Source organism: Cryptotermes secundus, unplaced genomic scaffold (genome assembly GCF_002891405.2).
Source record: "Cryptotermes secundus unplaced genomic scaffold, Csec_1.0 scaffold695, whole genome shotgun sequence".
Taxonomy (NCBI): Eukaryota; Metazoa; Arthropoda; class Insecta; order Blattodea; family Kalotermitidae; genus Cryptotermes; species Cryptotermes secundus.
This window is the reverse complement of record NW_019720714.1, coordinates 174,055-189,684: the sequence shown is the minus strand read 5'-3', so window position 1 is coordinate 189,684 and position 15,630 is coordinate 174,055. Positions and strand designations below refer to the sequence as shown.

Here is a 15,630-nt window from a genome sequence, read left to right as displayed (position 1 = left end):
AGTTCGAAGAAGACATCTTGAGACTCTTCTGCCATGTCCTGACAACCTCATGCTTCAACTTCAATGGCCAGTTCTATGAACAAACCGATGGTGTGGCGATGGGCTCGCCACTTTCTACGGTCATCTCTAACCTATATATGGAGGACTTCAAGGAGGGGGCACTTGACTTTGCCCCACACAAGCCCCGCTGCTGGTTTCACTACATGGACGACACCTTCGTCATCTGGCCACATGGGCCGGACAAGCTGAAGGACTTCCTCAACCACCTGAACAGTACCAACCACTGCATTCAGTTCCCAATGAAGACTGAAACTGAGGGCCACCTCCCCTTCCTGGATATAGATATTTACAGGAGACCCGACGGTTCTCTGGGCCATAGAGTGTACCGCAAATCCACCCATACAAACATCTACCTTAACACTGCGTCCCACCACCACCACCCTCCCAACAAGCAAACAGCACTTTCCACATTGGTGCACAGGGCTAGAGCTCTTTGTGATCAAGACAGCCTACATGTGGAGTTGGTGCTCCCGGGGGATGTATTCAGGAAGAACGGATACAACAACCAGCAGATACACAGTGTTCTCAACTGTCGGCCCAACATCAGCCTGCCTGAAGATAAACTGGGCTCAGTTGCCTTCCTTCCCTATGTCGGGACTATATTCAACCGCATCAGCAGAGTGCTGTCCCAGCACAACATCAAATAAGTGGGTCTGCCTCCAAACAAATTATCCAGTTTCCTCCGGCTGGTCAAAGATAGCCTGGGACTAAGGACACCGGGTGTATACAGTATCCCANCTGATTTCCCATGTGGACTTCCCCCCCCCCTTCTCTGCTCTCACATAGCTGTGTTTATTTCCAACACCAGTCTGCTTGTACTGGTTCTCACGGTCTCTTCTTATATTTCCTTCTACCCTGAAGATAGAGGCGATACATTCCTCTAAAACGTCGGTTAACTCCACATCCCAGAAGACTGCTTTCTTCAAGGTAAATACTGTTCTAATAAACTCACTACTTAGACTTGATCTTTTGCTTTCATCTTGTGTCAGTAATGAAGTAGCTAAATTTAATAGGCAACTAAAGAAAATAGTCAAACTACACACAAATATTGAGTTCTTAGAAGTGGAATTATAAAGGAAACATTTCACTAGTCATGGTCAACATTTAAATTATAGTGGTAAAGAGCTAGTCTCCTTAGAGTTGGCCAAGTCAATTGAACAGCTTTTAAATAAGATGAAAACTGCTCCTATACAAATTCAATGGAAAGATGACAATCTGGATGATCTTAACCTGTATATACATAGCAAAACTGTAAATCCTATCGGACTTTGTAACAATGAAGATTCTCTAAAATCAAGCAAGTGTGATGTTGGCAAAACCAAGAGTCATAACAAAAGTATCAATGAGACCTAGGAAAGTCCTGGTGTCTGCACACATCAGACAACGAAGAAGTTATATCTCACGTTGCAGACCAAGAGGTTCTGCTAGAATATCAGATGGTAGGACACAAGTAGGTAGGGCCTCAAGTAGGCAAAATAAAGCCACCATCAACAGAAGCAAGGATTTTTTATGGTAGAAGTAATTTCAAATAGACAAAATCACATTGTATTTGAAGAACTAAGTAATCAATAATAAGAATGATATAAATAAAAGATATTTCATCAAAACATTAAGGGAATAAAAGGGAAAATTAACNTGTTAGATAATAAAACTAGTACTCCAATTTTCACAAAACACAAAGTATTGTTGATAGGAGATAGCCACTTAAGAGGATATTCCGAAAATATGAAACTTTATCTGAATGACCAATTCCAAGTAAGTGGTTTTATTAAACCTGGTGCAGAAACTAAGACTATTTTGGAACAAACTACAAAGGAGATAGATAACTTATTATCTACTGACTTTATCATTCTTTCCTGTGGTTCTAATGATATTGGAAGAGTAAGATTAAATGGTACCCACAATTGACTGTTTTAATCCGGGGATAACTGCTTTCCGTTACGAGCATGGAAACAATGTAACAAGTAATGACTCTTTATGCAAGACAGTTTTTGATTGTGTGGAGAATGCTTGGAAGGGAAGAGTCGAATTACAAAAGGTGGATTATGAAAAACAAATAGGTCAAATCTATGACACTCAAGAGAACTCAACAACTCATAAATCAACCTGACTAAAAAAACTTCCATCCTCTAGAAACTGTGATTTTTTATGGTAAATGTAAATTACAACAATGTAAACCCGAATGATGTAAATACTGATGGGGTAGATAAAATTACTGACAACTTAAGTAAGTTAACGGAAACAATATGTAACAATAGTTACAGTAATAATGTGCCACATATTAAGAGTAGTAATACTAAATCTCAAAATAATCCATTTCATCATGTTAAAGGAATAGTACCTCTAACTGTTTATCATCAAAACATAAGAGGACTGATAGGGAAAGCAGATGAGCTCCTAAGCCAATTATACTTAAATTTTCCTCATTTACTATGTTTTACAGAACACCATATGAACCACTTAGAGCTAAAACAAACTTCAATTAATAATTACAGTTTAGGGGCTGATTATTGTAGATCATTATTTGCAAAAGGAGGTGTTTGCATATTTGTTCAAGAAAAGTTCAAGTTTACTAATATTGATCTTACTAAATATTGTCAGGATAGAGATATTGAAATCTGTGCCATCATGATTCATCTGAATGCAAGAAAAATATGCATAATTACTATATATAGATCACCATCAGGAAATTTTGATATTTTTATGAATAAATTAGATTTAATTCTTAATAAATTATTTAAGGTCACAGTGGATTTCGTTATCTGTGGTGACATTATCACATGTAGTGATAATGTGATAATAAAAACGTGTTGTGTAGTCGGTAAATTCACTCTACTATAGCCCCTTCAATACTTCAGCATGTCTTATACAGCACCTCTGAGGCACCACAAAGAACCAGCTGGCAGTATTAAGTACAATTAAACCACAGGACGATTATCTAAATTACTGCATAATTTAACACCCCATCTGGAAGAGTGCCATGAACTTTGAACTTTTTAACTAATGAAAATGATATAAACCTGTGATACCAGTATTTTTATAAATGTTATAAAGATTTTGTAATTCATTAATTAACTTAGCTATTTTACATTATGTTCCAACACATGATAAAAAGTGTGTACATTTTATTAAGATATTAGCAACATTTACACCAGTTGCACAATACTGATCCATATTTAGAAAACTAATTTTAATATTTAACATAACTTGATTTAGAGTTCATATACGAATGCCTGATGATCTACATATAGGTAAAAACATGTAGCATAAAATCTATGCATATATAAATAAACACATGTTTGTGTTTGTTTGAAAATGATCTCTTTCATTTATTGTGTCAATGGTCATATTCACAGAGTTAGTAGGTAACTTCTACAAACATCCAGAATCTAACATGGTTGTCAGTCAGTACTGAATGTTATTTCATTTTGTATGTCATATCCTTATATGGCATTATTGAGATATTCAGTCTGAATATTCTCTCCATTTTGTATTCCATGGTAGCCAAGCACACTGCATTCAACTATTCTCTCCTGTCCTGTGGACCCAAGGGCACTGAAGAAATTTAAGCAATTGTTTTGGTGATAAAAGAGATAATTGTTTGCTGTAGAAGTGTTAATAAGTAACATTCATATCCACTTCTTTTCACTCATTTGGCTGAAAAATTAACAGTCTTTTAGTGCATACAATTTCACTTGTCACTTCACACTACATGTTTCGGCATCATTCTGCCATCCTCAGGTGTATTAATCATGTTAAACCATTGCACTGCCTGCCATCAAGTGTCCATTTATAAAATGATATAAAATGTGTGTTCGTCATTATTCAATAATAAATTTATATATTAAAACTTGGTAACGCACGCAGCCACATAAGACACATCATAAGACACAGTATATATACAATTAAAACTGAAACGTACCAATGCCCATGACCGAAAAGTGGTTTGGGGTAGGAAAATATTTTAAACAATACACACACCAAATAAATATAATAATATAATTGGTTGAGTGAAATAAAAATACAAACTGTCCCAGATGAGGACGGCACAACGTAAAAGCGTCCACCAACTCCGCCGTTAATTTAGAAACCAAAAAGTTCAAGAAATAATTTTGGGACGAGACAAGCACCAGACTCTTCCACGGCGTGCAGCAGAATCCCCTTGCAGTGTTCAGACGAGCCTCCTAGTCCCTGGTGAAAGGATGAAGGGCGCAAGCGTAGGGCAGGTGGAGAGGGGGAAAATGAATGAAGGGGGGTCTAGTTGAGGGACATGGCGGTAGTTTCTGACGTTACAAAACATAAGAAGAACGACTCCCATAGCGGATGAATGGCATTACACACGAGTTTGATATACGACATGTAAGACGATAGATCTTAACAGGTTTTAATATATAAATTTTATTATCGAACAATGACACACACATTTTATATCATTTTATAAATGGACACTTGATGGCAGGCAGTGCAATGGTTTACTGTGAATGATACACCTGAGGATGGCAGAATGATGCCAAAACATGTAGTGTGAAGTGACAAGTGAAACTGTATGCACTAAAAGACAGTTAATATATACACATTATGGATATGAATCAGTGCAACAGGATGCTAAAATACAACATGGCTAAAAAAGATTAAACACATTCAATAGACTGACATAAAAAATATTTAACTCAAAAACTAAAGTACTCATAAGAAAATCTACCCTCGTTATGCAAGAATGTTACCACAAAAACCTTTGAACTTCCTCAGAATCTGACCAATAAAATGTTCTTGTCATGAAGAGATAAACAGTACTTGCATTTATACAAAAAAACAGTATGAATTCTGCTATTAATTGCCACCAAGCCTTTAGACAAATGTGTAAGCGCAGCATTAAGAATGGAACAATAAAGTAGCGAAATTCCAACAACTTCTGAGGCACAAGGCACAAACTAATGAAAGTGAAGTATCCTATCTGGAAAGTCATGTCAGTTTCTTTTATAAGCTGATTTACAGAAAATGCACTAAATATGTAAACAGGAATTAGCAAGTACTTCATAAGGAAGTGACTCTCATACAGTCTTTTCCAAACATAAAATGTGTAATGTCTGTTATCAGCTAACAAATATGGATGCACATATGTACTGAAATGAATAATGATAATGCATCCTATCATTAACACTAAAACAAGCTTCCAGTGCTTGATAACACTTACTAGAACTTGTTTCACACACCCAACTATGTATGGTGAAGAAAAGATGACAAGAAACAGAGAAAAGTAGAAGATCTGTGGTATGTTGAACACAGCCTGGTGAGCAGATCGGTCACCAACCACAAGGCCGCCATTCCATAACACAAAGCCCAGAAAACACAAACCAACCACTATGAAGCCTGCAGAACTGTACAAGATGTTATTAGCCAGCTGTGCTCTAGATGTGAACCCACGATTCCATGTTCGAAGGAGAGTATCCAACAAAACCTGTAAAAAAAAAGGGGGGAAGGCTATCCATCTACCAACTCATCATTACATAATCTAGTACTTCCCATCAGCAGGTCTCTGTGAAACAGAAATTCACGTTACCCATTTAGTGAGTATTCTTTTGAGGCATCCAAATAATTCACCAATTAAATTTAGTACTTTTAACCTTGATCAGCCTTGCGTTATGTCATTTTGCAGCACAAATATTTACTTAGACCCACCTTATTGAAGTTACATCACTAATTTCCATTCATTCATTTATTTTCATATTTTTATTTATTTAATTCTTTCCCCTGCTCTATACAGACCTCCATTATGCTTTCCTGATCTGAATTATTTATAAACACTTCTCAAGAGGGTCACTAATACCCTGAAAGGACATATATATGTCATGTCTTATCCATGTGATCAGGCTGTCAACATGTAATTCTCATTTCTTTATTTTATTCTGTCACCACAACAGGAAGTATAGACACACCATACATTCATTCGTTTCTTACAACATGTTTTGGCTCATTAAGCCATCATCAGGTATTTGACCTTTTTCACATTCACCTGTATTCATTTGCTAGTATTCCGACACTGGCCAGTGTTTACATGTTGGAATAATGTTTTTGTTTTTGTAATATAAAAAGGTGTGTTCACCTCTGAGATAAACTGTTAAAATGTTAAATCATCCCATTCACATGTTTATGGCCTTGGTCAGCTGAGACAGTGACATCAGTCAGAATGAAGACAAAAATAAGTAAATAAGGTTCTGGTGTTAGTTACAATGTCTCCTTATCATAATAGCTGAAATTCTAAGAATTAAAAAAGATACTGAATAGGATCTCATTTTTAGGATGATTCAAATGAAGCAATCTTATCTGAAGGCAAAATGAGCTTGATGAATTCTGGGTGTATCCATTCTCTCACTGGCCAAAAAAAAAAAAAAAAAAAAACCCACAGTGAATCAACCAACTACGCCACCACAAGTCTTGATATATAGAGGATATAAGAGGCATCCCATGTGAACACTCTATACTGACTACTGCCTTTCTATTCTTCTTAACTGAAGTGACCCCAAGCATTGATGGCAGACTAATGACAAATACTATGAGTACAAATGATATTCGAATATATTTAATAAAGATAGATTCTTATAATTCCCTGAAATGATGGTTCACGAGATGCATAATGTTACACTTTATAATAAATATGGGACATGATGCCAGAAACACTGTAAGATTATACATTCACACTTAAACATTTCCATATGCCATTATACAATAAGAGGATGAAATATTTTTAATGACAAAGAATTCAATGGAAGAAAAAATGTAACCACTGTTATAGATCTGTGAAAGATGACAACATGCGCTGGCCTTGATTCAAATTGCAATTCTTCCACATAAAAGCTGTACTGTGCTTCACCTCAAGGTAACAATTAAAAAAATAATTTAATAGTTCTAACACCATTAAAGAATAGTAATTTCACCACAGAAAATACATACTTGAAATACCTACCTGGAGATACTTTGCCGACCTCACAACCTTGGGTGACAATCTGCTATTACATTGGATAACGTGTAATTTCAACACGTGTGATATTGAAAGAAAAGCAATGAAAGCCACCCACACAATATTTGTCTGCCGCACAACAACTGCAATGAAGGCTGAAAAAATCATACATATTATTACTGTTGTTACGTTTATTTATTTATGATAGGCTTCACCCATCATAATGCACAAATAAAACTGCAGACAGTAAACTTAAACCCTTTCAATTCTAGAGTTTTTCCATATATGTGAACAGTAAAATGCTGTGTGACTAGTTCTAAACTTAGTTAAGTAACTTCAACATTTGAGGTCATGAAAGATAAAAAGTGATGGGAAAATTACTATTAGTACTGAGCAAAAAAAAAGGAAGAGAGGTAGGGCCATGGCCTACTTTTAAAACATGGATGTGGAATTTACATGAATAGTGTGATTAAAACCACAAAACAATTTCACTCAGAATAGACAGTAACCACCAGTGCTAAGCATTTTTCATCATTTTATATTAAAGGTTCACATGTCATGCAACAAAACAGTTCAATAATACACACAAAGGGTTAAGAGAATAAACTTAAGATTATACATTCTATGGTTTATTTCCTTCACATTTAATTATAGTTATTTCCACCACAAAATAAAAAAAAAACTCTACTTGATACATACTGCTTGTGTGACCCAATTAAGAAACGTTTATTTTCACACAACTCATTTTAGTCATGAAAATTGTCAGTCCAACACAATATTGTCTATACCTCTACTTTCAATGATTCCAGTGTGGTAGCCAATGAGATCCTGTAGTGGAAGCAATACTAATTACCATTCATCATACAATGCTCGAAGTACATATTCATATGTACCAGGGGTCACTTTCAGTAGCCTGGAATTCCTACCAAGTTTCACGAAATCCAGCCAACCAGGTGAAACATTTCCAGGGAAGACATGAACACACAGCATGACAGGAGTTAAAAAAAACTGTTTTCCCTTTCATCCAAATTTATAATACAATTAAATACAGTTCTAAAATTTTGAAGGATAATTTTTAACATTCTTCTGCCCTTTCAACACATTAACGAACAGCCTTCATGGCACAGGGTTTAACCCGAGTATTTTTGATAAGAAAAGCTACCACTGGATCCAATCCTGGACCTATTCACACCTTGTTATCAGTTTCTTTGAAATTAATTTTAATCATACCCTCCAATCCGTGTCAGGTCTTCAAACTGGTCTTTTAGCTTGATGGTTTAAGTAGCAATGTTTCCGTGGTTCTTGCTGAATAAACATAATGTAACTATTCCTATAAAAAGAAAACTGTAATAAATTTGAGACAGACAGTTTCATAAAGATTGGTCCAGCTGTTCAAAAGTTTATTTGGGGGTGGGGGGTGGCAAATACATACAGACACAAAGACAGCATGGTTACCTCATAAGCACACTTTCATTCTTTCAAAATTAGGAGAGTTGGCTAAAAGTTGGTGTCTGGTCTGTCATGAAGTGAAAGGGTTTCATCCAGATAAAACAGAGATATGTAATGCCGATCCTACAAGCATCCCAGTAACGTTCACTTTACAATGTCAGTCTAGCTTCATATCATTGCAGCTGGCCAAGTATGACACCAACCCATTCAGTGATCATGCACCGTGGAAAGGCATTGTCTTCGCTGAGTAACCAAAATGTCTGCTGTACTAAAATGAAACTGTGGTAAATTAATGACGGGATAATGATTATATTTTTTTTTCTTGTTCTCAAGTACAATTCTACATACATTTCTTCTTTTTATCATGTATTCTCTTCATCCAGACTGGCTCTGGGGCCCATTCAGTCTCATATCCAATGGGTACTGGGGGCTCATTCTCTGGGGGAGGGGGAAACAGCTTGGTCATGAAGCTGACCATTTACCTCCTTCTAGTGCCAAGGTCAAGCATGACTGAGCAATACCTCCACTCCCCACACATCTTCATGTCATGATGCTTAATTTATTACAGAGAAAACTTTCCCTTTCTCCCACACAACATGCTGATCTCATGTCATACCTGTTAGAGGCGCAAGTAGCGTGCGGCCGTCTAGCTGCAGTAGATATGTGAGGAGTATGAGACCTGTTGCAATAACATCGGTATAATACAGGAATGTGAAGAAATACAGAACTGGAAATATAGTTAGGTTCACAGCTGAGAGCAGATCTTGCAGTGACGAGTCCAAATCCTGCCCAAACAAAACAGATCATTCATATTGAAATCCTATATTCAGAAGTTAAAGTATTGCAGTCTACTGTAAATTATTCCAGCTTATTAAGCATTTGTTATGGAAATCTGTTGTATTTCTGGANGAAAAAAAAAAAAAAAAAAAAGAAAAAAAAATGATTCTGCTGCATATATAATATACTAACCCTTCTTTCAGGATACAGCCTCTTCTGTATGTTATGTATAATATAGAAGTTTGCAAAACATGCAAACACATTTGTCATACGTAAAGCATATGTTCCACACACGTCTATTCTCAACACGGTGGACAACGGCATCAGAACACCCACTGAGAGCAGATACAGACCAGGTAAAGTTGTGATTTTTGGATCCCACTGTATCATGTCACATAAAAAAAATCAATTAAATGTAGGAATTTACCAAAACTTATATTTAATTACACAGATTTACAAATCAATTAATTACGGACATTGATGCTGGAATATTCATTTTATAAAATCTACATCTTGCAGTTCACTTTTATCCAATACAGAAACGCCTTTGGTCCAGAGATAGGCACTAGCTCTTTTGCCTGGACCCAACTCTGCAGGCTTCTACCTAAGGATGGAGATAGAATTCAGTCACAGAAACGTTGTGTTTAAAAAAAAAAAAGGGTGATGGACAATGTCCAAAAACAATAATTGTGTGTTAAGTGTTAAACGGTGGATAAACAATTTTTTCATTATGGATGGACTGTGAATACACAGACTTCTTTCTGCATCATTACAGATCCAGTTTTGGGAGAAGAAGGCAGGAGAAGTTCAGGTGAAATTGAGTGCACTACAAGACGGCCACTGTATACATATCATAGTTCAGCTTTTATCTCTTCACCTCTTCAACTATGATCACGAATTTTTAATCCTGGTTAATTTATTTTGAATTCTGACCATAAAAGTGACCCACATCCTATGCTTTTATGCTATAAACCCTCAGCGATATTACAAAGTATTACTTTATATCCAACAGCCTTCTTATAAATTACAAAGCTAACCATTCCAGTACAAACCAATTTCTTCACTCTATAAGACAGATGATATATAAACTTAAAACACAACAAGAAGTTCTGGGAAAAAGGAATAATCTACTTTCCCTTTATGTGACATGGACCACATAGAAAATGACCTGCCCAACAATTCTTCTATTGTTGTACTTGTTGCCACAGGAACATGTTTACCAAGCCTAGCAACCATATAGGGAGGATACAGACACACAGACAGCAAGGTAGTATCATAAGACTACTTTCTAGCCTTACTTACTTACTTATTTACTCATGGAGCCGAGCCCTTCTTCAGGAGCCGCAAATTCTGCAGCTACTTAAGAATTTCCCAGCATTTTATGGAACCTGAAGGTTCATCACCATGTTCACAAGAGCCCTCCACTGGTCCCTATCCTGAGCCAGATCTATCCAATCCATACCATCCCATCCTATCTCTCTAAGATCCATTCTAATATTGTCCACCCACCTACGCCTTGGTCTTCCCTGTGGTCTCTTTCCTTCTGGCTTTCTCATCAATATCCTATACGCATACCTCGTCATTTTCATTAGCTTAGGTCGTTTATCCAAGGAATCAGTCCAGGTCCGAGGCTTTGTATTAATTTTCATAACATACTGATTTTTTACAGTGAGGAGTTGTTAGCACCACGCTCAACCCCCAAGCTGGAGGGCCACCCCTTGTCAGCTGTCCCCGACTGCTTATTCAATATATTCATAGCTTCCCTCCAAAACTGGGGGCCGTCTCCTCCATCCACAACCTGAGGACGCACCATGCCGTGGTGACAGGGACCCACCTAACTTTCTAGCCTACTTTCCTTATTATGTAAAAACAGAAGGTGATTTATGAGACCACTCTGCTGTCTGTCTGCTCATGTGTCTGTGTATCCCCAGCCTTAACTCCTGAGAGCCAAAAGAGTGAAGCCAGAACAGAATGCCATTACAATACCATATAAACACATATTATATATGTGACATGACACCTGAAAGCCAGAATAGTGTAATCACAGAAGCACTGTGGAGATGGGCATTGCTAGACAGTGGTTCAGTATTTAGGTCCTCCAACTCTTGGGCTCTCCTCTTTATATAACTTTGGGTCATACTGCAGAGAAAACATCACCTCCTTGGTCCTTCCAGGCAAAATCCAAGATTGTACCTTGATCAGAACACAACAAACTTCCTTCCAAATCTTTTACAATTTATCACTCATCTACCACCCTATCATTCAACATTACAAGGTCTAGCTACAGACAGCACTGTTAAATAACCCACAAAAAATTCAATGACACACAACTGTCTGCATCTCACTTCTTGCTTCAGATATCTGTACAGTTCCTATTACCAGTTAATTTTTTTGTCATAGAATCATACTCCATAGGTTTACTGCAGCAAAAAACTTCACCTGAAGTTTTGACACAACTGCCTGAGTAATTTCCTTGTGCACTGAAATTCTCAAGTGTGTGACACTTGGAAATTTGTGTTCTGCTGGGATCTTAGTTTAGTTGTATTTCAGTTCACAAAAAAAAAAATTCTTTGATGGGGGTGTGATTATTTCTTGACTTTGTGTCAATAATTCAAGATCTTATTCCTGAGGTAATTTTTTTCCACAATCCTGGACTGTCATGTGTTTAGTTGGGTGAACATGGTTCATTTCATAATATGCTGCCATCTGTTGAACATCCAGTACAACAGTGTGGAAGAGAATGAAAATTTTGCAAATGGTACAGGGCAGTCCATGTGCTAGTACTTAAAAATATTCCACCCATCTCCATCTTCTACATATATATACATACATACATATAAATTTGCGTTTCAAAATATTCATAAATGTGCCACCAGCACCGAATATAAAGCATGTCAACAAGGAAACAAAGCTTTGGTCATTATATACATTCACAAATAAAATCACTAGCATATATAATCCATACTTGTCAAAAACATTTCATTTTCAATTTCATTTCATTTCATTAATATTTAACATACAATAGTTAAAAGGCAATACAAATTGCAGCAAGTACCGTATTTACGCATGTATAGGCCGCACATTTTTTGCCAAAAATTCAAGAGGAAAACTGGGGTGTGGCTTATATTTGAAATATTCGAAATCACACTTCATTTAAGAAAAATTATATTCATAATTAGTAATACAGGGTGTAATGCTCCTGAAATAATATTCCAAGAAAATTATTTTTTCTATAATTTCTGTCTGAAAATTGTGCTGTGGCCTATACACGCACGCAGCCTATACATGCGTAAATACGGTATATATAACCACAGCCAGGGACATAGTATTTAGTGAAGTGTGCACTATCAGATAACTCTTTTCCTTAGCTGTAGGTCTTGACAGAAAAGCAAGAATTCCTCAACAGTATAAGAAGGGTTTTGAAGCAATAAATCCTTTACTTTCCCAATAAACTGTTTTTTATTATGTTCTAACTCAATTAAAAAGTCATGTAAACTATTAAAAACTTTTACACTCACACAATAGACCCCTTTTTGCCTCTTTGTTAGATGTGACTGAGGAACATGTATGTTTCTAACTTGTCTTGTTGATTTACCATGAATTGTGTGATTAAAAGTATAAAACCCCAAATTGTTTATCATTAGTATCATTAAAGATAAAATACATTGAGAGGCCAATGTCAGAATTTTTAATTTTTTAAAAACTGTTCTACATGATTCTCTGGGTTGCATTCCCATCATTATCCTGATGGCCTTCTTTTGTAAAAGAAAAATCTTCTTAGCCTCCCACAAGTTTCCCCAAAATGCTATCCCATATCTCACAACTGAATGAAGGTATGCGTGGTAAATCATCCTTAGTGTTTCAATATTGCTATACAATTTCATGTTTCTTATTGCAAAGCATGCCTTGCCCAATCTAGATAGCATACGATTCCTGCCAACACATCCACTTATGTCACATAAGGCCCTGATGATGGGGATATAAATGGTCCCTGAAATGTTGGTAATTTTTAACTGACTGACATGCCTAATAGCCGAAGATTTTTTCACATTTTTTTTTTCTGTTTCGATATTCCTCTGAGCACATAGCATGATAGGGCACTCATATATTTCAGTAGATACATAATGCAGTACCTCAATGAGCAGTTCCCTCTGCTATATTTCAACTTATGGTGTTACATGAAAACATGATACATAAACATACATAGGAGACAAGAACTACTTTTTGATGGTGTAGCACAGAAGAATAACTCCAAAAGTGTTTGGCACAATGTGACACTCTATGATCAAACAAGTCTGAATGGGCATCTAAACTGAAGGAGCCAAGTCTGAACACTTATTAAACTGAATTACAGCAGAGTATTTTTTTAACAATGCTGAATTATGCCTGTTCCGATTATCCTGAATTTCTGCTATCCATAGTTCCAAGGCCATGTCCATTCTTATTGGCTGTGAACGACTTTAGGAATAACACCATAAAATACTAACATATGATCGCCACCTGTACAGAATTGTAAGCTTACTTTCATATTTTTGGGCTGCAAGCGAATTCAGGAATAAGACCCTGAAATACTAACATAAAGCTGCTGCCTGTATACAATTTTGAGTTAGCTTCATTCTTTCTGTTTACTTTCAAGGTAGGTACGTTCAGTTATTGCAGATTGGTCAAGTATTGGAATTTTTTAGTCTCCCCAAGTACAGTTTCTGTATTGAGAATATTCCATGACTCCACGCGTCAAACAGCCTGTTTAATTACTGAAAACGTCAGGTGTTTCACTATCAAACAGTTCGTTGGTTATTTAAACAAGTAAGCTACTGAGAATGATCTTAATATCTTACTTCACACCAACTTGCTATCAACATATACTGCAGAATTAAAAATGGTAATACTTACTTCTCTGAACAGACCCCTACAATATTTCTCAGCCTGTGGAATGTGAAATATTTCATCAAGAAATGGCAACGGTTGCACTGCGTATATCATATTGAAAATGCATAACGTCGATAACGCAAGTAACATATATACTGCAGCCGGTGCGGCATGTGAAGCATTTAAAAAGGTGGGCAGATTTCCTTTCATGGCGGGAGACAACTCTATTATCATCTATTATCACGAACGACTTGTACCCATTAAATATTACGAATATCACAAAACTGAAATATTACAAAGATACTTTCATGCTCTTCGCATATGCCTCATATCCAATAACCTACTCCACGTGGTTAGCAACCCACACAAACAGCACACACATCATCTTTCTCCATCTTCGATTCTCTCCGTGGTTCCGCGATTTCGTTTCGGCGGTCTTAACTGGTCTTGCCCCCTTCCACGTGGACCCATCATGTGCATAGATCAAAATATCGCTCCAGTCGCTCCGAAGGTAGTAGTTGACAACGTAGCCGCCGTAACGTCACGGAATTCTTACTCGTATGCTGCCATCTGTTTACAGCTTCTGACGAACTACTACAAAATTGTTTGGCGTATGATGAAAGCATCCAACGACAACATCTCAGTCACTAAAAAGCTGAACTACTATCAAACTCATACATTTCATTACCTGCACTTTGACGACTGAAAGATGTGTATAAAAAAAGGTAAAGTTGTCCTTGTGCTTAATTAGTTAGCCACTATTTCATGAAGACATATGGGTGTGCGGATGTACATTCCCACCTTTCTTGACTTCGTCAATAGATGAAGTGGTCAGTTTCACGTTCCGACCACTTCACCCCCGGGGAAAGAGTTCCCGGTATCCACTGGATATGAGTCTGGGTAGGCCCCAGAATTGTTCTGGAGGCTGTGGAGAATACAAAAATCTTGCATTGCTAGAATCGAACTTGGGCCCTCATCCCGTAGCCCGTCGCTATGCTGACTGTGCTATTCCGACTCCCAAAAGACGTTTACAAACAAACAAACTCCGTGGTTTTAGTCCGCAAGCGAACTACACCGACCGAGCGACCGCGGCTTGTCGGCGAAGTTAGTGCCAAGTTAGCGGATAGCGGATGTCACGTGGTCAGTGCAACGAACCCCTACGTCCGACAATTTCAGTTTTCTAGACCGGAGCCACCATTTCCTTGAAATAGCTTCTCAATTATATCCACGAGGCTAAGTGAACCCCGTTCCAGGAACATTATTTCTCAGAAAATCTGATAGCGCCGTGAATCTAACTCGGACCTCAGGATCTGTAACCAGGAACTCTGACTACTAGACCACAGAGGCGGTCAAAAGATACGTGTATTTACCTGAAAACAAATTACAAAAGTGAATTACGACAAATCAGTAACTAATCGGAAGGAAAATGAACCGATTACGGATAGACATGTGGTGGGGCAGAAAGTAGACGCGCTTCATACTAAGTACATTTCTGCTATCAGAAAGGACATATACCT

General features: G+C 37.1%; 1 protein-coding gene across 5 annotated transcripts in view; it reads right to left on the bottom strand.

The window, feature by feature from the left end:
- The window catches only part of LOC111872024 (putative Dol-P-Glc:Glc(2)Man(9)GlcNAc(2)-PP-Dol alpha-1,2-glucosyltransferase), a 17,588-nt gene extending 2,993 nt beyond the window's left edge, over nt 1-14,595 (bottom strand). The window contains exons 1-5 of one of the 5 annotated variants that reach the window (XM_023865506.2): nt 14,138-14,595; nt 9,437-9,625; nt 9,084-9,252; nt 7,025-7,173; nt 4,609-5,518 (exon numbers count right to left, since the gene is read on the bottom strand). In XM_023865506.2, the coding sequence (XP_023721274.1) occupies nt 4,781-5,518; nt 7,025-7,173; nt 9,084-9,252; nt 9,437-9,625; nt 14,138-14,347 (1,455 nt within the window). In that variant the 5' untranslated portion in view covers nt 14,348-14,595 and the 3' untranslated portion in view covers nt 4,609-4,780. Of the gene's footprint in view, nt 1-4,608; nt 5,519-7,024; nt 7,174-9,083; nt 9,253-9,436; nt 9,626-13,766; nt 13,862-14,137 lie in introns of those variants that run through there. The other 4 variants (XM_023865532.2, XM_023865524.2, XM_023865540.2 and 1 more) reach the window with 4 other exon arrangements.
- Between the last annotated feature and the right edge of the window lie 1,035 nt (nt 14,596-15,630).